The sequence below is a fragment of the Diplotaxodon limnothrissa genome, linkage group LG19 (assembly GCF_057381915.1).
Source record: "Diplotaxodon limnothrissa isolate DT_005_m linkage group LG19, D_limnothrissa_male_GT1.1, whole genome shotgun sequence".
In the NCBI taxonomy this organism is placed as follows: Eukaryota; Metazoa; Chordata; class Actinopteri; order Cichliformes; family Cichlidae; genus Diplotaxodon; species Diplotaxodon limnothrissa.
The window spans coordinates 26,017,712-26,041,780 of NC_140614.1; the positions used below are offsets into that span (position 1 = coordinate 26,017,712).

General features: G+C 38.8%; 1 protein-coding gene across 1 annotated transcript; it reads left to right on the forward strand.

The window, feature by feature from the left end:
* The first annotated feature begins 1,856 nt into the window (after positions 1-1,856).
* On the forward strand, positions 1,857-17,293 carry kcnk10b (potassium channel, subfamily K, member 10b). The gene is made up of 7 exons (XM_085343019.1): positions 1,857-1,911; positions 4,916-5,331; positions 12,265-12,382; positions 14,051-14,211; positions 14,455-14,647; positions 14,743-14,885; positions 16,646-17,293. The coding sequence occupies exons 1-7, from the start codon at positions 1,857-1,859 to the stop codon at positions 17,291-17,293; spliced, it is 1,734 nt and encodes a 577-aa protein (XP_085199145.1).
* The last annotated feature ends 6,776 nt before the right edge of the window (positions 17,294-24,069 follow it).

The following is a 24,069-nucleotide window of genomic DNA, read 5'->3' on the forward strand; positions in this document are numbered from 1 at the left end:
AAAGGTCATCAAGTGAGAAATCATCCTTGAAAGCCCATGTTTGGTCTCCAAGAATAAATCCCCCATCTCTCCACAGATCCCCCGGTTTGAAGTATTTCTCTCTAATAAATAACATTTTGTTAAATGTCTGGCTGAAAAGGCTTAGGTATTAAAATAACATTTAAGTAGTAGTCTTAACAGTGTGACAGTAAGAAGAGCAGGAGCAGGAACTAGACAGATTTCAGCCATAGGTTTTCTTTCTTTTTATTTCAAAATGCATTATCTGTTTATATAACTTTTTTTTCTACTTTGGTGGGTGAGGTTAATGTGTTTTGTGGCTTTGCAGACAGAATACTGCCTCCAATGGACTAAAACAGCTTTCTGGTTGTTTATGTGGCTGGTTCAAGAGCAAACATTATAATTTATTCACCATGTGGGTCACTAGATCCTTTCCAGTTGCACCAAAATCATCAATAAGCATATCATTAATGGTAGCCGTTCTTCTTCATTACTGCAACAAACTCTGACCATGGTGTGCTGTTATCATAAAAAGCCAAATCCTCAGTGACCTAGTTTTACAGTAAAATGTGGGAAACTACAGTACCACAAATATAAGTTATGATTCATCTGAGTACGTGTTGGCCACGAGAACATTCTGTCAGCATCATATTGTTAATTCTCTTATTTTCCTTGCATTGTTTGATTTAACTTTTAACCCCTTGCGTCATTTACCAACAAAAGAATATAGTGTGACAGGCAACACATTTTACTGGCACTTGAATTGGGCATAAGTTCAAAGGAGAACTGGTCAATGACTACATTGGACAATAACTTTATTGTAAAGTGATCAATATTTTTGATGCTCAAAGAGCTGACTTTGATCATTTAGGATCGTAAAGACGTCAGTTTACAATAATGTATATTTGTTTATTTGCAGTGTATCCACACGATGATCTATTTTGATTTTCCCATAAGACCGCATCTTCTTTTATTAAGTGATTCATTTCTGATCTTGTACATGTGTGTGTTGCAGGGCGCTTTTACATAACAAATAGATAACGAGACAGTTCATTTCCCCCCTGTCTAAACTGTCATCCCGCCAAATCATCAGATCTATAGTATATGATTTGGGGGGGGGGGGGGGGGGCTGCCGGAAGAGGTGACCTCCCTGTACCACTGAAGCTCATAAATAATACAGTTTTCCTCACATGCGTGAATGATGTAATGGGTTAAGTCTGCCTCTGATTTGGTGATCATCTTTGCGCCATGTGGTCAGACGCTGGTTACGGTAACGATAATAGGATCATCTGGTTTTGGGGGAAAATATAAGAGTGAGTATTGAAAATCGGATTCCACAATGAGAGAAAATGCCTCTGATGCAAAGCTCGATGCACATTAACAATGAAGGCAGGTGGAGGAGAGCGCTTATTTGAATTAAAGGGAGGGGACAGCATCCTCCCTCGTTGTTCTCGCTGCCGGTGTAACGCGTGCGTAAAGTTGCTAGGTTGGGCCACACTCCGGCTGTGTTTCTGGACCGGACCATTTGCGTGCGTGCTCTAGTGTGAGTTTGGAAGTGGTTTGGACCGCGGAGTGGAGCCACTGCTCAGTGCAAGGTGCCACACGTATCTCTGTCAGTCTGTCAGGCGAACACCACGCGTCCAGGCGAGGTGGAGAAGGAAAAAAAAGGAGGGGGTGCAAGAAAGGAAGACAGACAATGCGGTTTTGCGATGCCTTTATTCCTTTGTGCAATCCACTCCCACTTCGATGAAAAGATGATGTGTCCAACATGAATTTCTTGTGATTTGTCCATTTTTTCCTGTATTTCTGCGATCACGCTGACTGAATTTACCTGCGTTTTCACTGAGCCAAACCTAGAGATGAAATTTCCAATAGAAAACCCGAGAAAACAAGTTAACTGGGATCCAGAACAAGGTTGGTGAATATTGCTGTTTTACTGTGGAATAACTTCAGATATGCAATTAAATAGTACTCTTAATGTCAGTAGCCTAAACATCTGAATGGAAATACTTGATACACAATCTCATCAGGCTGCATTATTCACAGATTCAGTATACAGAAATTCATATTTTTGCTTCTTTTCATTTAATTGAGCGGTCCCTTTATTTGCTTTTGTGATGCAAAATTACCATTCATATACGACAACGCGGCTTTTCTAGTTTGCACTATCTGTCCGCTCAGACGTATAAAGCAACGTTGCTGGATGCGGAGCTCTGGCAGAAATAACCAGTATGAGAGCGGAAGAGATTTCAAAAGAGAACTAGGCTGTAAAATGTGTCTACTTAAAAATAATGTCGCCATCTAAAAGACATCATTATACTTAGGAATAGAATTTATAAGAATTTCAGACATGCGATTTTTATTTGAAGAGAAATGTTGTTGTTGTTGTTGTTGTTTTAAATAATATCATGGCTCATGTACCCCTTGCCCTTTCAAAAGCATATAAGAGTCGTGCTAAGTCTCCAGTCACTGCTGGAAAGGAATTCTGCTTTAATACACTATGCATGGGTATCGTGTTGAGGAAGCTTGCGCCTCCCTTAACAGAGGTTTTATTTTGAAATCAGTCACTGCCGGAAGTGTTTGGGGTGCACTGGGTTTGATTTAATGTTTGAAATTTGAGGCTCAGCTGCCGAATTAAACGCCTACAACCTGCCCAGTGCCACAGGGCCTAAAGCTTGCCTGAGCCTTTATGTTTAATACCACTAGACTTCTTTTTGTACACTTAACTGTACATCAGATGTAAATATGATAGATACTGTCATCAAACTCCTTATCTGTATCCACATGCTCTGTATGTCCATCTTTGTGGTCGACATGAGGGGTATCACTACATGAGAACATTTCCTCTGCTTTGGCCAGACATACTTGGATCCAAAGGGAGGGCTGAGAGGTTGAGATCAGATAAAAAAAAGAAAAAACACCACTTTCCACTCAAGCCTTATTTAATTTGCAAAAATCAATTCGAAGCTGTTGCATGGTTCAAAAAGGATTTTGCATTAATGGATCATAGCCTCAGAAAGGTGAAATGCAAACCTTATAGTGCTCACTGCACTTCTGGTTTCAACTCTAGCTGTAAAATATAGATTATAGTTTCATATTCTCTGCTTTTTCTCAGAAGTGCATGAAGTTGACTTTGAAATGAACCAAATAAACTAAATATATGACATTCAGTCATAGTTAATTTATTTAATTTCACGCAGTCAAACACTGTGATAAAAAGAAAATTAAAATCTTAGTTAGATTAGTCATGGACTTGGCCTAGTTTGAAATTCACTAACCAGTAACTGTTCCACTTCATCTCTAAAAAAACATTGCACCAAATATAGCATACTATACTGAGTCTTCCAGCTGATTCACCACCCAGTCTTTTTTTTTTTTCTAATAGATTTGTGCTCTATTGCAGTCAGCACCTTTAAAGACAGATACTATAAACCGAAAGTGTTTTTCTCCACCTTAAGCTGACATCACATTGGTGTTATTGATTCAGTCTTTTATATAAGAATTGACTCGGAAGATGAATAGCTCTTAGATCAGGGAACAAGCCACTTCCTGGACATTCTTTGACTCATGGGTCGATGTGTGTGTGTGTGTGTGTGTGTGTGCGCGCGAGTGCATGATCATGCTGTGGGGACCTGAATCTGTTTAAACACTCACACTACGGGAACAGAAAGCAAGTCCCTTATGTGTTAAGTTGAGGTTTAGGCAAGATGGAATAAGTCTCCAGGAAATATTAAAGAAATACATGTCCCCTCCTCTAAAGTCATAAATACTTGATTAAGCATGTGTGCATTGTACTTAGCATATCCCAAAAGTAATATCACCCCATTTAAAAAACAAATACATTTCTCATCCCTACCTTCAAAGGTTACATCACAGACAACAAGCTCCACCCATGGCTCAGAGGCACTCCATGCTTTCCCTTTTTGGAGTTGTGGGGGCGTCAGGGCAGGGGTGAAGTCTAGAGCTCTGAAAAAGCTCACGCAGTGCTTTATATACATTAAGGAAGTCGAAATTTGGCTATCTCCATAGGTGATGTTTGATGGTTGACCTGCTACAGTACACATGCATTTGTTATGAAACCTCTTTGGAAGACAATAACTGAAAGTGGCACTTATCCCTCACTTACAGTCTATTAGAAAAATTGGATCCTGCTTCCATTCAAAGAGAGTAACTCAATTTTCACCTTCACCTCTGCCAACATTACTGTAAGGTTTTCATTGGTGTGCTTTTTATATATCTGTGTCCATCTATCCATCCATCCATCCATCCATCCATCCATGTGTTGTAACAGAGCAGGGTTGAAATCAGATGTTAAAATGAGAGTACAAATTATGATCTGTAAGGCAGATGTGAGGCCAAGTGATTGTGGACCCCTTTTCACAAGTGAAATCTGAAATACATTTTATATGAAGAAATTCTCAGGATAACAAGCTTCTGAGATGACAAAGGAGTCTTGTTATGTTTGGCGGAGCTGTAGGCTGGATAACTAGATTTTTTTCTAATAGTGTTTGACTTTGCAAAAAGCCTTTTATTAGCCCAGTGTAGGAGGTATAAAATGTTTTCAAAGCTTCATAAAGGACACATAGGTTTTAAACAGTTGTAATGAAATTATGTTAATGTCTCCACAACACAAAATTCGAAATATAAACCAAAAGAAAGGCTGAAGGTGAGAGAAAAGGTGAAAAGAAAAAGAATCTGCGCATAAATCAACAAATGAAATGTCCAAATGCCTGTTGATTTAGGTAAAAGGTTCTTACAAAAAGAGCCTTTAGCCAATTATTATAACACATCATAAATGACCATCAGAGAGACAAACGTGCAGTAAACCACTGGTGTTTCAATCTTTGTAATCTATATTAAAAAAAAAAAAAAAAAAGTGTTACAACAGCCCTTTCTTCCCTCCTACTTTCTTTGCTAGTGGCAGTCCAGACCAACTTGGTCCCTCCCAAAAAGGTCCAGCCTGGCATGGTGAAGTCAACCCTGGTCCAGGCAAGTGTTGCCACCATGCAAAACCCAATGGGCTGCGACCCGAAAGCCAGTGGTCACTGTCCACTGCCACGTTTGTCCATCTCATCTCGCTCTGCCAGTGTTGTGGCTAGCATGGACACCAACTCTGATGGCTCGACAACAGGGCTCCACTCAGTGATGAAGTGGAAGACGGTGCTGGCGGTGTTCATTGTGGTTGTTCTCTACCTGGTTTGTGGAGGTCTTGCCTTCAAGGCTCTGGAGCAGCCATTTGAGAGCAACCTGAAAACTAGCATCACCCTGGAGAAGGCCTCTTTCCTCGAAAGGCACCCATGTGTTACTCCCAATGAGCTGGATGCCATCATCAAGGTAAGCGCTTGAAAGTGGACATGATTGTCTGGTGTTTGTTTCCTTCTTCCAGGCATTTTGGCAGCCTCTGTGCACTTTATTATAGTACCGAGCAATTAGGTAGAGGTAAAAGGATGGGGAGCTGGCGCTATTCCCAGTTGTCATAGAGCAGGAGGCAGGGTCCCCTGGATCGGAGCAGAGTTTAAAAGGATGGCAAAGCATGGTATCCTTTACAGTGGGCCTATTTTGTGATTAAGAAGTAGCTACGATAAGACTGCACAGTGCTCCTTTCTGTTAAATAAAGGGAATGTGGAAGTGCCAAAAACTGCAGTTACTCTAATGGCCTCTTAAACTTGGCTCCAAAAGTCAATCCTCACAGACTCCCATGGAAAAATGCCCAACTTTACAGCGTTAAAGAACACATTTACAGCTTGGCACAAAAATAGTTTTGACCTCTTAATAAAAACTACAGTGGGTGAACTCCTTCATTTTTGCACTAAAGTAAGGGATTTGGAGCCACTGAATTTTATACAATTTAAAAATTGTTTGTGCTCTCAGGGCTTTTTGAGGCACTTTTAATCAAATTATATGGCTGCTGCTTGCTACAGCCTGACCAAGACATTTGTTCTGCCCTTCCCATTGAATGACGGTTTCCTGAGTAACAGCTGATAACTGATAACAATCAACCCTCCCGTAGAAACCTAAATGCATTTAGTTTTCTAATAAACACGGATCTTTTAGAACACATACACCAGTACATGCAGCCTGATATTACATAACAAAAGACAGCATGATCATTGAGAAGAGGGCAAAAAATGTCTTCACAATGACCTTTTATTTAATTGCAGCTCTCTCTAGTTTTCTTGCTGTGTAAAGACAGAGTAATGATAGCAATAAGGCCAATTTTCTCCCATTTTATTTGACAAATAACTAACTTGTATTTGCATAGCTAAAAAACCTTCAATAATAGATGTGTTAGTGCGATATGAAATTCCAGAGTGCAGCTTTAACAACGCCCACATGTTTTAAATAAGGAAACAAGCTCATGGCTGTGACAGCGCTGTTATATTTACTGTGAGAAATGTCAGGAACCAAGTTTTTTTTCAATGTTTTCTTTTTAATACTGTGTGATGTTGCTCTATTATGACATACAAAAATTGTTAAAATCTTTAAAGACCCAAGAGAGATTTCAGAAACTCAATATTCTAAACAGTCTCCCCAAAATCCCGTCACTATCTGCTTTCCCCCTCAATACAGCATCTGCTGCATAGAAGCAGGGTGCCGGTGTTTTACTGGGCACAGCTGTTCGCCCAAAAAACTCGCCTGATAACTCTTAAACCTGCGGCATATGGTCTGACGCTGTCTTTAGAGTGTTCCACATTTTACCAAGCCAGCTTGTGAAACTTTTTTATAATTGTGCGCACTATCAAGCAGACCCACAAAACAGAACCATTCCCATCTCATTGAAACTTAACGGCGCATTTTACAATGCATTTTTATGGTGTCAGCCGCTTTATAACACACTATGGCAGCAGTTCACATTGCTCTCTAGCACCACATCCAAAATTATGGATCAAGATTTAAGGTCACTACACCCAGCTGACACTTACAACTGCAAAGGGGAGTGGAAAATGATTTGAGATGTACGAGTGGGTGAGTGGGAAGTTTGATTTGTGAGGGAGTGATGGGAAAAAGCAATTAGTTTGCAGAAAACATCTAGAAATAAAAGAAAGAAACATTCTGGACAATCAAAAGAACTGAGTAACACAAGAGCTGAAATACAAACACAAGCACACAATTAACAGGAATCAAAAGAGACTGAAAATAGGTTTTTTTTGGCAATGGAGAGAAAAAAAAACAGCCTTTTAGAAATCTTGTGCTTTCCTGTTTTTCGAATGTAGCTTGAAAATAGTAAAGACTTGGAAACAACCAAATGGCAATGCTAATGGTGTGTTCCACTTTCCACTAGGATGGCTCCATTTGACGTTAATATCTTCAACACTACTCTAGTGAATATCGGACTGCCTCTCTCCTTCTCCACACCCACCTCTGTTCTTTTCTTCTTCTGCTTCTAGCTTCTTCTTTTATTTCTCTAGCAGTGCTCAACCTTTGAGCCACAAAAGCCCTATCAAGAGCTTTCAAAAATCAATAACAGTATGTCTTATGGAGGAGTGTGTGGAAATTAGAACCTTTAGCATGGAGTGCCTGGGGTCCGGAGGGAATCAATTATTCATTACACAGACCAGCAGGCACACACACCTCCTGCTGCTCAAAGTAAAAGTGCTGGAATCATAGACATGAGATTCTTCTAGACAAATCATCTAATTCAGATAGATGAGAAAATGTTTAATGGCATGTCAAGTCATTGATCTGATATAGTTAATTAAGAATAGTGGCAAATTAGTCATGCTCGGTTTGTGCACTTATGTGTATAATGATGAGCTTTTTACTGCTACTCCTCTCCTTTCTATCGTAGCTTCATAAGTGATGTACTAACATAATCAAAACATAATATGTAAATTTCTGTAAATCAGTAGATATAATGTTGATCTGCTGAGTTGTTATGGGATTCCAATACTAAGTGTAAGCCATGTGTGAAGTTCATATGAACAAATAACACTTTTTTCCCTGGTGTCTCAAGCAAAAGCCTGGAGGACATGCTGCTTCACAAGTACTCCATCAAAAAGTATGCCCAGTCCTCTAACAGTTTCCATTATCGACCTGTGTGTGCTATGTCAAGCCTGTCACTCAGCCGAAGCCTTTATGCGGGGACACAGCAGCGGTGACTCACTGTTGTCAAACTGTTTGGTGGAGGAGTTGACAGAAAAATGGCAACCTTGGGAAGCATGTGCATGCCTGAGATGGAAGCAGACAGTATTTCACATCGCAAGCTCTTGTTAGGGCACAGCGTGTGTTGATTTAATGTGTGTGAGTGTGTGCCCATGCACGTCTGTTGACCTCCTCGTGTCTTCTTCAATATTTGTGTCGTCCACGCACCCACTGTGCGCCCACGAAGACAGCAGACCTAATTGGCTTTCCTGTTGCTGTTTTGATGACTCACACTATGGCACGATGTGAAGCCGTGCTGTTACTGACACCAGTCAGGTCTCATTTATTGATGAGTCACTTATTTAAAATAAACTTTTGTATTCACTGAGCTACCTGCAGTAGAATCTACGTCAGGTTGTGCTGCCATTTCCGTCATAATCTTATGTAGCACAAATTGTGCTTTTCCGGAAAACGTCAAGCAAATTCTACATACTTGATCAAATGCGAAATCAAAATGCTCCACTAACTAGTGAAGGCTAAGCTCTTTAGATGGCTGCACTGAAAAAGAAAGGCAAAAAAGATTCATTTCTACTCATTTCCATTTCAGGTTTTCCTTGAAAATACCCCCACAGCTTAACACTGGGCTTTTAAGCATGAATAATAAACTTTTTTTCCCCCTCACTATTATATTGCTATTTTCATTTGAATCTGATCACCTGTTCCACATGAAAAGTCAATCATAAAAACCAGCCATATACAACCATTCTGTGAAGACATAATGAAAATCACATGATATTTTGCACAATGCTATTATTCATAATCTAAAAAAGTGCATTTAAATTAATTAATCAGGAAAAAGTGTGAGCACATCTATAAAAGCAAAGGTTTTGGTAGTTTGCTTATGTGGAGCATTCTGATGTGTGCGCATTCAGGATTAAAGACATCAGCAATGATCTTAGAGAACCAATTGTTACTGCTCATCAAGGGCATTTCCAAACAATCTGAGATCGATCATTCTACAGTGAGAAAGATTATTCATACGTGGAAAGCTTTCAAGATAGCTCCAAAGTTTCCGAGGAGTGGAAATCACAGCAAATTCACAAGTTTAGACAATGAGTCAACAGGCCCGAAGTTAACAGGTGAAATGTTAAAACTGGCTTACGTTTGCAAAGTTGCATCTGAACAAACAACAACGCGATTTTGGAACAATGTGCTTTGAACAGGCATGCACAATGCCCCATTTGGCAAAAACGAAACTCAGCATATCAGGACACCTCATGCCAACTGTTAAGCATGATAGTGGAGGCGTAATGACTTGGACTTGTTTTGCAGCCACAGGATCTGGGCACCTTATAGTCAGTGAGTCAAACCTGCATATATCAATTCTAGACAAAACTGGGTCACGCAACAAGATTTGATTACAAGCACAGCAACAAAACTACAACAGAACGGCTAAAAAGGGGAAGAGTCAATGTGCTGCAATGGACTGAAGTGCTGTCCTGGGACTTTAAGAGAGCTGTGCATAAAGGGACACCTGCAAACCTCAATGAACTGAAGTAATGTTGTAGTTATATGTATCCCAAAATTCCTCCACAATGATGTGAGAGACTGATGATGATTACTGAAAAGGATTACTCAAGCTACTGGTGCTAAAGGTTCTGTAACCTACTGGATCACTATATGTAATTAGTTTAAATCCACTGTTTCTGTATTTTGGCTTAGTTGTTAAAAAATATGGTATAATATATCATGTGATGCTGTTCATCTGAGCTGGAACTAAAATAATTTTAGGACCTGGTAAGGACCAGATGATTTTATATTATTATTATACCGTGATACGTAACCTTAGAAAGAGACCGTGCACTTTCTTTTTACCCTGATTGTATATGATGGACCTCAGTGTCCTTCATTGCAACAAGCATTAAGTCTTCAAGGGGGTTAGGTTAAAGCTTTAGATATTAGTAATGTTGAAAGTGCTGCAGAGGACAGTGCTTGGCAATGTATCACAATGAGGTTGGGTGAAGGATAGAGCAAGGCACCGTGCTGGCAGGATCACCGCTGTCCCCCGCTGTGGGGTAGAAAGGCACACCGAGAGGATAAAAATCTGCAGTGAGTGTGTTTGCTCTGTAATGATCCTGCACTGAAGAAACAGAAAACACATTAGCCACGAGGACTCGTGAGCACTCTGCAGTGATTCTTTGGTGAAATCAAAATAGAAAGGAGCACGAGGCGTGAAACGAAAACACCATTTGTCTTGCTAATTAATGTACTGCAACACAACACAAGTCACCATCCTCATGGCTCCAAAATGCATGTGCAAAAGGAGGATTTTTCTCTCATGAAGCATGAACATGGCTGAGAAACAGACAAGTGCCAAAAATAGATCTCCTCATACAGTATTCAGATACATTGTGCGGCTATATATAGCTCTCCCTTGACTCCAGAATTAGGTTATTTGGGGTTTATTATATAATTACCACTTTGATATTGCCCCCATAAAGCAGCTGTGTCTGCTAAAACCTATGAAGTAACGTAATTGAAACTGCCTAATTATAGATACAAAAAATCTGTCTCATTAGGGAGAGAGGGCACTGATGGAGCCGAGGTAATCACATGTAAGATTCTGAATAGGCATGTGCAGCTATGTGTTTAGTGGTCCCAGACTCTTTGCTGTAAAATGCGTATCACGGCAGTTCATACATATTTTATTATACCGCTCTGCACTCTCTGAAAGGTTATCTCACATCTCACTGTATAAAATGGGGGCTGCTCTGTGTGACTTTCATGTCAGCAGAAGTTTTGAGCCTAAAGATAAAGAACTATAAATGCTTGTGTAGAGAACACAGCATGCCCATAAACAGAAAATGTAGAAAGACCAAATGATAGTCAATTAACTTTTCATGGCAGCATAATGGAGCACAGAAGGCAATCAATGAAAATAATGAAGCAGTAAATGTTTTCCCTGCACTAGACAAACTAGTCGATGGAACGCAGAAAAAAAGGCTGACGTGAACGAACAACAGGGAAACAGCAGTGTTTGGGCTGCAAGTGAGAGTCTGTGTGGATTTGGTCCATGTGAACTGTGAAAACATGGAAACTGGGTGTGTGGAGAAACAGCTCCTCGAAGAGAGCCAGACACTGAACAGTTTAAACGCATCCTGTGGTCAGATCAACTTGATGTGCACACGATTAGTAATTCGAAAGGCTCAGAAGAGCCTGCTGCACCACCTTTTACTTAAGTTTCACTGCCTTTCTCTCATTTAAAAAAACAAACAAGTCTTTTTTTAAACTCACAAGCCAAAGATGATCAAGAGGAAATTAAAAAAAGAGCAACTATACATGTTTATTGCAATGCTTAGTTATTGAGTTTCCAATTACAGTTCACAACAGTCAGAAAACGGTAGCTCAACACAATACGAGTCTGGACTGAACTACAACAGTTATCAGCTGATTTAATTAAGTGTAACTCAATCCACAGCCTCAAGGCCAGGGACGTCTCCAGAATTTCTTCATGGGGGTGGCCATGTGGGCACCACCAAAAATATTGTGGTGGCACACCAAAAGCAAAACAGTGCAGGAGTGCCGAAGGTGATGGGGTGATGACTATAAATTGTGAGGGACCTACAAAGTGACACAATATGAATGACAAAAATCACATATGCAGTAATAAATAAATTATTTATTCCGCTACCAAGGACCCCCCTTGGTAGCGCCCCTGCTCGTTCCACGGATATAAGAATGATTCAGACCTCATTTAACTTGCATTCCCTTCCTCTATTGTTCAGAGCCTTTTTTCTTTGTATTCAGGTGGTGACCTTCTGGGCTGATGTTGGAGATCGTTGCACTGGATCTAATCTCAGTTTCCTCACGAGTGTTACGCAATCAATTGCAATACATAGAGGCGCATGTAACAGAAACAATACGTTGTTACTCACTCTTTTCACACCATTGGGGCTGTGTATAGTGAAATCAAAGCAGACACGTGTTTGTTGTGTTGTCATCAGCTGAGCTGGCATACAGTCATAGCTTTGATTAGTTTGTAAAAGCTCAGCGGCAAAACAGGAGCCAGCTGCTATTAAGCATTTTGGCATGACTTTCACTAATTATGTCAAAGTACACATTTCAGTTTTAAGCAATTTTAAATACTTTTAATCCATATAATTTCTATATTTCTCTACTTTCCAGCATGCTATAGATTCTGTGAGTGGAGGAGTGAGGCCTACTGGAGACACATTGTACAATTCCAGTCACTGGGACCTGGGCAGTGCCTTCTTCTTCGCTGGAACTGTCATTACAACTATCGGTAAAACTATTAGATAATGCTCTCTTTATTACTCTAAAACACGATGAACCTGGTATTGCTGACAGTCCATGCAATTTTCATTGTACGTGTGAACCATCAAAATTCCTTTTGAACTCCATTTTAACAATCTAAGAATAATGTAGACTGAGGCGAACCTCAAATCTCATAAAAAATACATGCACGAGGTACTCTCAAAAGCACAGTCTTCATTTATACAGCGTGAACAGATGTAAGAGGATGTACGAGAAGGAAAAAAAGTTTGTAGTAGTGAGGACTACTAAATGGCATCAATGTTAAGCCTTGCCATTCTTAAGTATATATGAGAGAGAGGGAGTCCCCTTCACGAGAATTCAGTCTGATGTAATTTTGTTGAAGATGTATGTGAGACCTGACTCATTATTCAGTGTATGATGAAGACACTGTTGAGTTTTTTTTAATTGTCTCATTTTGCCCTTTGTTGCTTTTTAAAGAGAAACAGTAAATTGTGACTCACTGAAATTCTTTTTAAAATGAAAGTAAAAAGACTTTGGGTACCTGGCTTTGATCAGATGGAACATTTTGATATACAATCACAAAATCAAAGCTGAGGCACTACTGTTTGTATTCCCTCTATCAGCTGTGGGTACCATCCTTTAGGTGACTGGAAAAACAGCATGTCCCTGACCTCCTTAATGGTGTAGTCTAGAAATTTAATTAACCTGGTAGCTTGCTTCATTTAATCTAGTGCACAAATAGAAGATCAACACAAATATCACCCCATAGGACCCCCTCCATTAATAATAAAAAAAAGCAAATTATATGTATTTTTAATTAAGAGAAAAAGAAAATATTTGAGAAGACCTTCAAAGATAGCAGGATACGATCAATATTAATTAGACATTCCACAGAAACAAAAACAGGGAGGCTTTAACTCTACAGATAAACAGGATAAGATTGAAGCCTCCTTAAGGACATCATATTTTTCCTTTGATCTATTATGTCCAGTGGCTTGAAAAATTGAAGACACTCATTTTAAAATTATATGAGCAATATATATACTGTTAATGTGTTTCTCTTAAAGAGACTGAAATTTGAAATAGATCCTTGCATGCTTTCTTTTTCTGATGCTGAAGCCATTGACTCCATTTTCTTTTACTAATATACTTTTTTTCACTAATATACCAATATTTTCTGATCCAATATCCACAATTAGAAGTAAAAAGCAATGAGAGGTGGCTTAAGACTTTTGCACTGTACTGTATGTTGTCCAACATGTGTAAACATATTACTTCTCTCAATAAAGGTAGTATATTCTACACAAAGAACAGGTATTATGCTAATATTCTGCTTTTCAGCAGGTTAAAACAGGAGATAGTGATTTGTGTCTCCTGCCTGACGCTCCTCAAGCTCCTTCCTTTTACCTCCCTGTATCATAGTATGTCATTATTAATTCAATTTTCTTTAAGGGGAATCTAATTATTGCATTACTTACCTCAAGCCCTGCTCCTGGAACTGAAAGGTATTACATAAGAGCTTCAATTGATTATGTTGCATAAGGAGGTCTTGATTGTCTTCTGCTTCTCATCTTACCACTCACTCTTCTCAGCCCTGCTTTGTTTTTTGACCTTCCTGTCCTGTTTCTTCATTTCTTCTCCCCTCCTCCTCATTCTGCTTTCAATTGTTCAACAGGTTACGGAAACATAGCTCCGAGCACGGAAGGCGGGAAAATCTTTTGCATCCTTTATGCCATATTTGGCATCCCTCTCTTTGGCTTCTTGTTGGCGGGGATCGGAGACCAGCTGGGGACCATCTTTGTAAAAAGTGTCTTAAAAGTTGAAAAGATATTCAGGGTGAGATACAAGTAACACATTGTGATGTTTTCTTCTTTACTGGCTGTGTAAAAAAGTCAAATATGCAGATATCATTCTAACATTTAGCTGCATTTTTATTCTTACCCTAATGGCATATGTAATGGTGTCTTCTTTTTTGTTTGTGAGCCATGTTTCATTGCTTTTTGTGGCTCACACTGTCACTCTTACATCATCTTTTTAGTTGCTTATATTGGTTCTAAATGCACCTCCTGTTCTTTTCAGCAAAAACACAAGCAGATTAGCCAGACGAAGATAAGGGTCACATCTGTTATCCTGTTCATCCTGGCTGGCTGCATTGTCTTTGTCACCATCCCTGCTGTCATCTTCAAACACATTGAAGGCTGGACCACACTGGATGCCATCTACTTTGTCGTGATCACGCTCACTACAGTGGGAATAGGAGACTACGTGGCAGGTAGAGCTACGCTCCAAAATTCGGGCACAATAAGCTGTTCTGTTGAAGTTTTGGGCTTAATTTCTGACCATAACGACATTTTCCTTCCTCTTCAGGTGGAAATCGCAAGATCGATTACATGAAGTGGTACAAGCCTCTGGTGTGGTTCTGGATCCTCATAGGTTTAGCGTACTTTGCAGCCGTCCTCAGCATGATCGGAGACTGGCTCCGAGTACTGTCTAAAAAGACCAAAGAGGAGGTAAGTCTTGTATATGTATTATTTTACAACTCTGCTCTGGATCTGAAGGTTCAGAGGCAGCATCTTATATGTTATAATTATTAAAATATCTATAGTGAGTTAAAAATGATCTGTGGTTTGTGTCTCAATTTTTTTATTTTTAGGATCTCACTACGGTGCTGCAGTATTCAGAATTAAAAGCATTCTTATTTTCCTTGTATTGTCTTGTGCTTCCATCTCTTAAAGACCTCAGTCGCACAAGCTTAGAGACCAGGTGGCATCCCCCTGGCATAGCAGTGTTTCACGATGGAAAAATATGTATTTCCCCAAGCGGTTGGTAATGCTTGCTGGAGGTTGCTGTGTGCCACTAATTAAAATCTGTTACAAAGAGGGTGCTGCACCAAAAACCTCCTTGTGATGTCTTTGGTTGAATGCAGATTTCCACCAACATCTGTAATTTTGCAAACCCTCGCCATTTACTTTTCAGAAAGACAACTTTTATTTTGAAGGCAGATGCTTTCTCTTTTCAATATGTTCCACTTTTCAGTTTCACCACTGCTTGGCAAGTAGTTTACAAGTATTTGCAAATGACTCAGCAAACTACTTGTCACCAAAGCAATCACAAAGAGGTTTGCCATGCAGCATTGTTTGGGTGTTTGCAAATGTTTTCACTCTATCAACTTCCAGCAACCTCCAGCAACCAATCAGCAACCAACAAGTGGATATGCATGTTTCCCTAGTGACCCTTCTCTTTAAAAGCATCTCGTCTTTTCATGAACATTTAAGAAAATCAATATTAACCTGATGCCAGCTGGGCGTAAGAGTAAGAAGAATAATTGGAAATGAAGCATTTAAAGCAAGGGCAATGAAAATGGGGCATAGGTCAATTGAGTCTAACATTCATGAGTGCAGTCTTTTAGACAGTAGCTTTTCTTTAATATTTCCAAGGCTGATATTGGTAAATGTAAGATCCAACCTTACTAATGGCTACAAAGCTATAATTTAGCACAACAGTTAGAATGAACAAAACAGGTTTCAGATATTAAGTAAAAGCAACACACAAACTTAGTAATTAATGACTACTAAATCACAGACCTGATGAGGGTTAAACACTTTTGCTCGAGCGTACATTTATTACATTACTAAACTTTTGTGTTAAACTGAAAACAGGCTTGTGCCAAGTTAGTAATGAAAGGACCTTTTGTGATATATTGGAAGAGTTCACGCCCAGCAGTGAAGCTCCCTGACAGCTTAATGTTCAATTAACAAATTATTGGCTTTAGAATTATTTTGATGGGTTCGTTTTTTTCTCTCAACAGTATGCTGGCTCTCTGAAATGAATGAAACACTCTTCAAAACTTTGAGAATCAATGTTTCACTGGAACTTTTGCCACATTAAATATAAGTATCCAACAGTGTAGTGGTATATATATATATATATATATATATATATATATATATATATATATATATATATATATATATATATATATATATATATATATATATATATATATATATATATATATATATATATATATATATGATAAAGAAAAGCATAATAGGGCCTCTTTAGAATAGCAAATACAGTTGAAAGTGGCAGGGAGACTTTGCCTGTAAAAAGCTACTTTTGACCACTTTCGTAATTATGAAATTACGTTTTCTTTGTGTCAGTAGTAGATGTTATATGGTGCTATATTGAATGGTATATATGGGATACTGTTGCTAATCTGTATATTATCCTTTAACTGTTGCTTTGTTTCCATGTTCATATTTCATAGGTTGGGGAGTTTAAAGCACATGCTGCTGAATGGAAGGCAAATGTCCGAGCAGAGTTTCGTGAAACTCGACGACGTCTGAGTGTTGAGATCCACGACAAGCTCCAGCGGGCAGCCACCATCCGTAGCATGGAGCGCCGTCAGCTTGGCCTAGAGCAGCGAGCTCACTCCCTTGACATGCTGTCACCAGAGAAACGGGCTTTGTTCGCCAGTCTGGATGCTAGCCGCTTCAAGACGTCCTCCCAAGAGAGCATCGACAGCAAACTGAACAACCTGAGGTTGAAGGGGGCATGCGAGCCGTACGATCATCAGGGAAACGAGCAAACGCAAGAGACCGCATCATCTTCAGAGGAAAATCTCTTCAACCTACGATTCGGATCCCTCAGTAAGCTGGCCAGGCGCAACAAGAACCGTGAACTGCGGAGGAACATACCTGAAGATGTTCGGCGGGCAAGTTTAAGCATAAACAATGGCAGCGCCATGCTCGGGGAGGAGGGAACGGAGGAAGAAGAAGATGGTGAGCCAGATGAGGAAAACAAAGAAAGAAAAGAGGGAAACACCAGTCTGACAAACCTCTCGCAGTACACAATGGAGCGCTCAAAGTTGAATGGGTTCACACCGGCACTGGCCAAAGACAGTGAGAATAATTAAGTATTGAATGCACAAACACTTCATCCACATACAAGGAGTGTTGAGACAGGAAGAGTGAAAGATACTCAGACTGGGAGAGTGCACAGTCCTTTGAGATGTCAAGAAATGTGCCTTTCTGTTTCCTATGCTTAGATTGGAACTGCTCCCAAGAAGTCAGTCATCATGCCATAGCTATGGGAAGAAAATGTGTTGCCAAAAATGAATAAAACTAACGGTGCAGAAGAGGGTGCAGTAGAAATACCTCATTGAGATGTTGCTGTTAAATAGGCTACTTAAGAACTTTGATTTCTACAGGAGCAGTATTGAACCGCTCTGTTGATTTTTTTTTAGCCCTCAAGGCTCTTCTTCCATCTGTTCATGCTGAATCTTATTTTTTTAACAATGTGGGCAGGACCGCTTGAGAGCTAGATTCATGCCATTCATTCAGTACTATTATTGATCTATGGGTTGTCATCTCATACTCTAGGGGTCTATTTTTAGCCCAGCAGCATGCTACAAAGTGACTTTAATATTTATCGAACAGAGGAAAGTAGGTTGTGTTTTTGCTGGATCAACAGGCCGTATTTACCTAGATGACATGTAGAACGATTGCTACATTATGTTTGGCTTTGAAAATGTAGCCTGATGCGAAAAACTACAATATGTTAACAGCTTAAAAAAAAACAATCTGAAGTGCATGGTACCAACCATAACCATTCATTGCTGGCATAAACTAACTGGAAAGCTTGAATTTGCAGCTATCATAATGAGCAAAATACACTTCTTTCATTACTACTCTTCTCTCAACAGACAAACAATGTGTCTCTGTAATGATTGTTACCATTTTCTGAATTGTGAATCAACACAGACAAACATACACAAACACAGACTGTCGGTAATGTAAAACACAATTGCATTTTTTTAATGACATTCAAATGATCACAAACACGTTGAGAGTGTTTGGATGGATTTTAATTGATGAATGTGATGCTGTTAATTTGTATTTGCCAAGCATGTTTACATCTATGTTTACTTCTTTTTTTAAATCACCCAAGTTGTATTTTTCATTGAACTGTAAAATATACTGAACGTGTTTCTTTTTTGTATTGCTTTTTTAACAACACAACTCACAAAGCATCTTGACACTGCTATGTGTGGACGGGGGCATTTCTTAAAATTTTAGTCCATTTTCACTTGATTTGTATTTTGCAAACATTTACTGACACTCAAAAACAGCTTTAAATTTTACAGGATTAAATGTACCACTGTTGTACTTTGCATGCATTCCTTAAGGTGAACATTACACACACACACACACACACACACACACACACACACACACACACACACACACACACACACTGTTCCAGTAGCCTGCTTGTCTGATATGATAGCATTAACCTTTCCATGACCCTAACCTGTGACACACTGAGCGGCTGTTTGTTGTGTACAGTTTATTTTTGTCACATTAAATGTAGTGAGTGCCTTTTTAAAACTGAATAAATGAACAAAACATAAGAGGTATATTCATTATGTAAGTACTCACAGAAAATGAATGCAGTATCGACAAAATTTGGACTAAGATAAAGTAGAGCCTGACCAATTTATTAATGGGCCAGTATTATATACAATACATAATAGCATATTTTATTGCCTTTCAAAAAAAGGCAATAAAAGATGAGAGAAACACCCTTCAACCATGTCGCAAGTGTTGACATTGCATAATTTGTCCACCAGAGGGCACACTGCAACTTCCTTTAGGACGAAGCACCATGTGATCCGAGCAAAGCTGGGTGTAAGCAAGTAAATATGTTTTTATATATATATATATATATATATATATATATATATATTGAAAAAAATGTAAATATTTTTAGATGATTGGAATATCAGATTTTCACATCAACAAAATATCAGTATTGGTCTTCACGATCCTAGATTGGTCAGGCTCTGGATTAAAGGTAGCCATATAAACATATAATTCAGCCATTCTTCTTCTCCTCCATAATGTGCTCCTTACCACATATTCTATTGATAACTACAGTTAATGATGCTTGCTTTAAAGGTTTTGCACCAATAAAAACAAAGAAATAGCAGCACTGTTGTGATAACTACACCAAAGCTGGAAAAATAAAGAGTGAAAATGGCAGTGTGTGAACACCAACAGCCTCATCAGCACTGCTGATTTACTCTTTTTCTTCTTTTCATTTTTTGACAGTTCTTATTTATAATATATAATATATATTTAAGTTACATTTTCTTATTTCCATTTAACATTTAAACTTTTTATTATAATTGTTTAAATAACATATGTAATGATAGTGAATCTTCCTCTGTGAAGCTTTTTGCAGTTAATATTATGCACATTATGCACAGAGCTTAACAAATTTATTTAACCACCATCTAATGTGGGGTTTACGTCAAAGCTGCCCTAATTAACGGCACAAAATAATTTTCTTCTGTTTTTGTAATTGTCAGTCCATCAGTGTGCACAAGTTCTTTCATTCAAATTATATTTTTAATGCTAAATATAATTATTATTGTTGCCCACAGCACATTATTTTCAAATTAGGATGTCAAATTACAGTTATTTACAGAACAGAAACTGCAGTTTTAGGCACTGAATTATTTTTTGTCCTTTGTGCTGATTTATGTTTGGGCATTCAGTTTTATTTGCCTTAATAAATAAAACAAAACTTTTAAACTAGTTTTTGACAAATTTCTAAAATGTTTGTATATATTGTTTTTATGATGGGTGGTTTAATACAACACTATTTCAGAAAAGTGTTGCAGAAAACTGAAGGCCATGGTCTTCATGCACATGCACCCTGCTTTAAAATAGCTGACAGCCCTAAAAGAAAGAAAGAAAGAAAGAAAGAAAGAAAGAAAGAAAGAAAGAAAGAAAGAAAATGCCATGGAGTCAGGTCAGTGAAGAAAGAGAAATTATCTGCATTTAACAATTGGTGTTATCTGTGGAACTTTCTTTCAGATAGTGATGTGATCTCATCCTGCTGCACTCCTTGTTTTCTCTTTTGTCTTTCATTGTCTCTCTGTCCCCTTATCTCAATGGCTTTCCTACACATGATGAATCACCAGCAGATTTTAATCTCACTCTTGAACATTATTGCTCTGTGTCAGTCATTAGTCTACTTACTCATGTGTTCAAACAATTAATCAGAGTCGTCTATATTGTAGAGGACGGTGAACTCATTTGATGGACGCGTCTGTGTGTGATTGAGCTGGTAATGAAAATGCCCTACAGTAAGACTCACAAACCAAACATATAAAGTTAGGTATGTAAAATCTGACACAGCAAAAATGCTAAAAAATAATATGCAGCATACTTTCACCCCACACACACTTACAACACGAGAGAAACAACATCGAACTCAACATAAAACTATAAAAAAGAAAAGAAAGCAAAGAAAAAGATCCTCATATTGTCTCACTTTTAAATATTATAATATTTTTAACAAATTCTTAACTTTGTGCCTCAATTGAATATAATGAGGATCTGACGTGGGTACGGCAGCATGGTATACATGTACACGCTAAGGTTAATATGCCAAGTCACACATAGAAAACTGGATGAATAAAACACAATTTACCAAAACACAGTGGAAATAACTGTCAAGAGTTGGGACATAATAACTTTACAGTAATTTTACATTGACTCTTGGAGGGATCAGGTCACTTCCTGAAAGTAAATTTTATTTCTAAAGCTAAACTAAAACTAAAGTGCTTTAAACTCAAACAAACAAACAAACAAACAAACAAACAAACAAACAAACTTAAATAAATAAGTAAACGTTCTTAGCGTGATGCTTACATCTACTGACAGTATACTTCTAAATCTCGCAGTTGGGGCATCATGATGAGTGGATTCTTAAATCTGGCTTCACCCAAAGGCCTCCTTTGTGTAAATGGTCCTAAAGGTAAGTAAGAATAAGGTTGTGGGGATGTTTGACTTTGATGTCTATTGAACTGATATGTGATTTATCATTTTTATCCCTCAGAGTCAAACAGTCATGATGCTGCATAATTAAGAGTTAAGAGTAAATATCATGGTTAAATGATATACCTTTGCCAAGCTTGTGACTCTGTAAACTACTACACCTCATTTCCTGTTCTGCTCCCCCTATCCGGTTGTTCAGTGATGACGCGACGAATCCTACTTCCGGGTCTAAAGTAGTCTGCGTTTAATATGGCTTTTGTGTTGTTAACATGTTTAATGTTATGTATTTTCTTCTATTTGATCTCAAAAAGCTCCTAAAACAGTCAGTGATCACTGTTGACCTCCCTCGGCTTTTATTACCACTAATCATTTATTTAAGCTCAGTTTTTAAAACCTTAGGATGTAACTACAGCCCAGCCCATGCAGCAGTATATGAATGACTAACCTCGTATTGTGGATGGATTATCTCAGTTGTTCTCCTGGCTGAAGTTTGGTCCTTTTACAGCATCCTGCCATGCGATTACATTTGTTCCTGACCACCGAGAACACTCACAGTAACTTTTATCGAGTGGAAAAAAAGTTAGCTTGTTTATATTATGCTAACGTAGCTGTGTCGCTAGCGGTCACGCAGCACATCATTATATACCAGCTAGCCCAACTTCAGTAACCCTACTAGGGTTGCCAACCGTCCCTTAAAAAACGGAATCGTCCCGTATTTAGAAACAAAAGTTCACGTCCCGTATTGAGCTAATAAGGGACGCACTTTATCCCGTAATACAGTGAGAATCAAAAGTAGTCTATAACTTTTAATGGAATTAACACTTTGTTTGAAAACATAATTCCCAGCCCCTCTCCTGCTTTGTGACCAATGCGCTGACAGCACACTTATGACAATTCGAGTATGACAAGTCAGATTATCGCTTATCTCATTGGTCGAGGAAAGGTCGCTTACGAAGAAAATACCGGCCAACAGGGAAACAAACGCCGACACTGCGGTGCAAGTCTCGGACGGCACACTGTGCCTCCATAAAATGAAGGTTATAACAGAAAATCTGTCGCTCTCTCTCTCTGTCTGTCTTTCACTCACACAGACACGCACACCGCCACCATCAACTTTGCTAAATTGCTAATGAAAAACATTAATAAGGCAGCTGTGATTGAGCAACAGTGTAAATCCAACTATTTTCACGGTTGTTATGGTCGTGATAATTTTGTGATGCCACATCGAAAAGGCTCGGATGAGCTTTCCAAAGTTCTACAAGTTGTGCCTCCATCGCTTGTGTCCAGATCACACGCTGCACAGCCGTGCTGCTCCATCTTTTTCACCGACGTTTATGTGTTTGCGCGTGAGCAATGTGAGCGCCTGTGGTGACACCCTCACGAGCGATTGATGATCGGGAGCTGCTCGAGGTGTTAATCGCTTCTCGTTACCCCACGTATACTACACGATGCACGATGAAGGCCAAAATCGGGCCGATCACCAAATCGGTCGCACGACTCAAAAATCGGCTCAAAATGGGCCAAAAATCGCACAGTGTAAGCCCAGCATTAGAGCAGCAATGTTTGTTCGCTCAGAGAAAGAAAAAAAAGGCTGCAAAAGTACAGGGAGGAATGGGAAAAGGAAAACACCTGGCTGGAAAAGTGCACTATAAAGCGCACTGCACTGTGTGCTGGCGCACTTTTTCCATAGGCATGCTTCTAATGGTGGGCACATGAAGAACACGAGGGGCGTGAAAGCTCGGGGAACCCTTAACCAATTTCTTGTCCACCAGGCATGGCAGAAGCAGATATGGTATGTAAACACTGGTTTGTTTTTTTAAACCCTCTGGTTAAGGTTAATATGGGCATGTGCAGTGAATATCAGCGCTATGTGGCCAGAAGTGTAATAATATAATTTATTTTGTGTAATAAACAACTGCAAGGATAAATGATTACAACAAATAGATGACTAATACATAAAAGTAATACATAGATGAATAATGATGATGAGTTATGATGCGTAATCATGGGAACAAGCGGGTTTACAAACAGGAGCAGCTAATTAGCATTAGAAAAGCTGAAATAATACCTCAGCTGAAGCCAATTGTACTAAATGCACTATATGTGCACTGTTACAAGAATATTTTTGTTCTATTGCTTTCTATTAATTTATATAATTTTAAGTTAAGCAGGACAGAGTTCTTTTAAAGAAAGATTTACTTATATTCTCAAAAGTTAAGCATGACAGGCTTCTGTTTAAGAAAGAGACCTGTTTTACTGTGTTAATGTTGTCATTTTGAGCTAAAAATAAATGGCTAAATGATCATTTGTTTCACATATAGTCATATCACAAAGAATATGCATCTGCTTAAATCAAGTTCAAGTCAAATGGTTAAAAAATAATTTCACACACAAAAAAAGAGCTACCACACTGGGAAGGGTGAAGACAACTGGGTTGCCCAGCCCTGGCCACGAGATGTCCCTTATTTATTTTTCAGGGAGTTGGCAACCCTAAACCCTACAAACGTTACTGCTGTTTAGCTTTCTGTCTTCATTTATGCTGGAAGTGATAACAGAGCTGTACGTTTTAATTTGTTTCCAAAACCCCGCAGTCAGGACATGCTATATTGTATTTAGATAGAAGCTAGCGAGCTAACTCCCTGCTAACTTCTAACTCCTTTAAATGTCATAAATTCCGTTTTCATGGATGCCTGGATGTTAAACTCAATTGTTACACCTGGTAGAGCAGAATGCTGATCATTTTATTAAAGATGAAAGACTTTAGACAGTTTTTCAACTCTCAGTAATGCCATAGTGATCGTTTGATATATGGACCTGCAGCGGAGTTTAGACCCAGACACGG

What these genes read in the sequence shown, in the direction of transcription:
- kcnk10b (XM_085343019.1), top strand. Translation starts at nt 1,857, where the DNA reads ATGAAATTTCCAATAGAAAACCCGAGAAAACAAGTTAACTGGGATCCA. An exon ending in TAACTGGGATCCAGAACAAG is followed by an intron (nt 1,912 to 4,915) that starts GTTGGTGAATAT and finishes TTTCTTTGCTAG; the next exon opens with TGGCAGTCCAGACCAACTTG. An exon ending in CTAAAAAGACCAAAGAGGAG is followed by an intron (nt 14,886 to 16,645) that starts GTAAGTCTTGTA and finishes CATATTTCATAG; the next exon opens with GTTGGGGAGTTTAAAGCACA.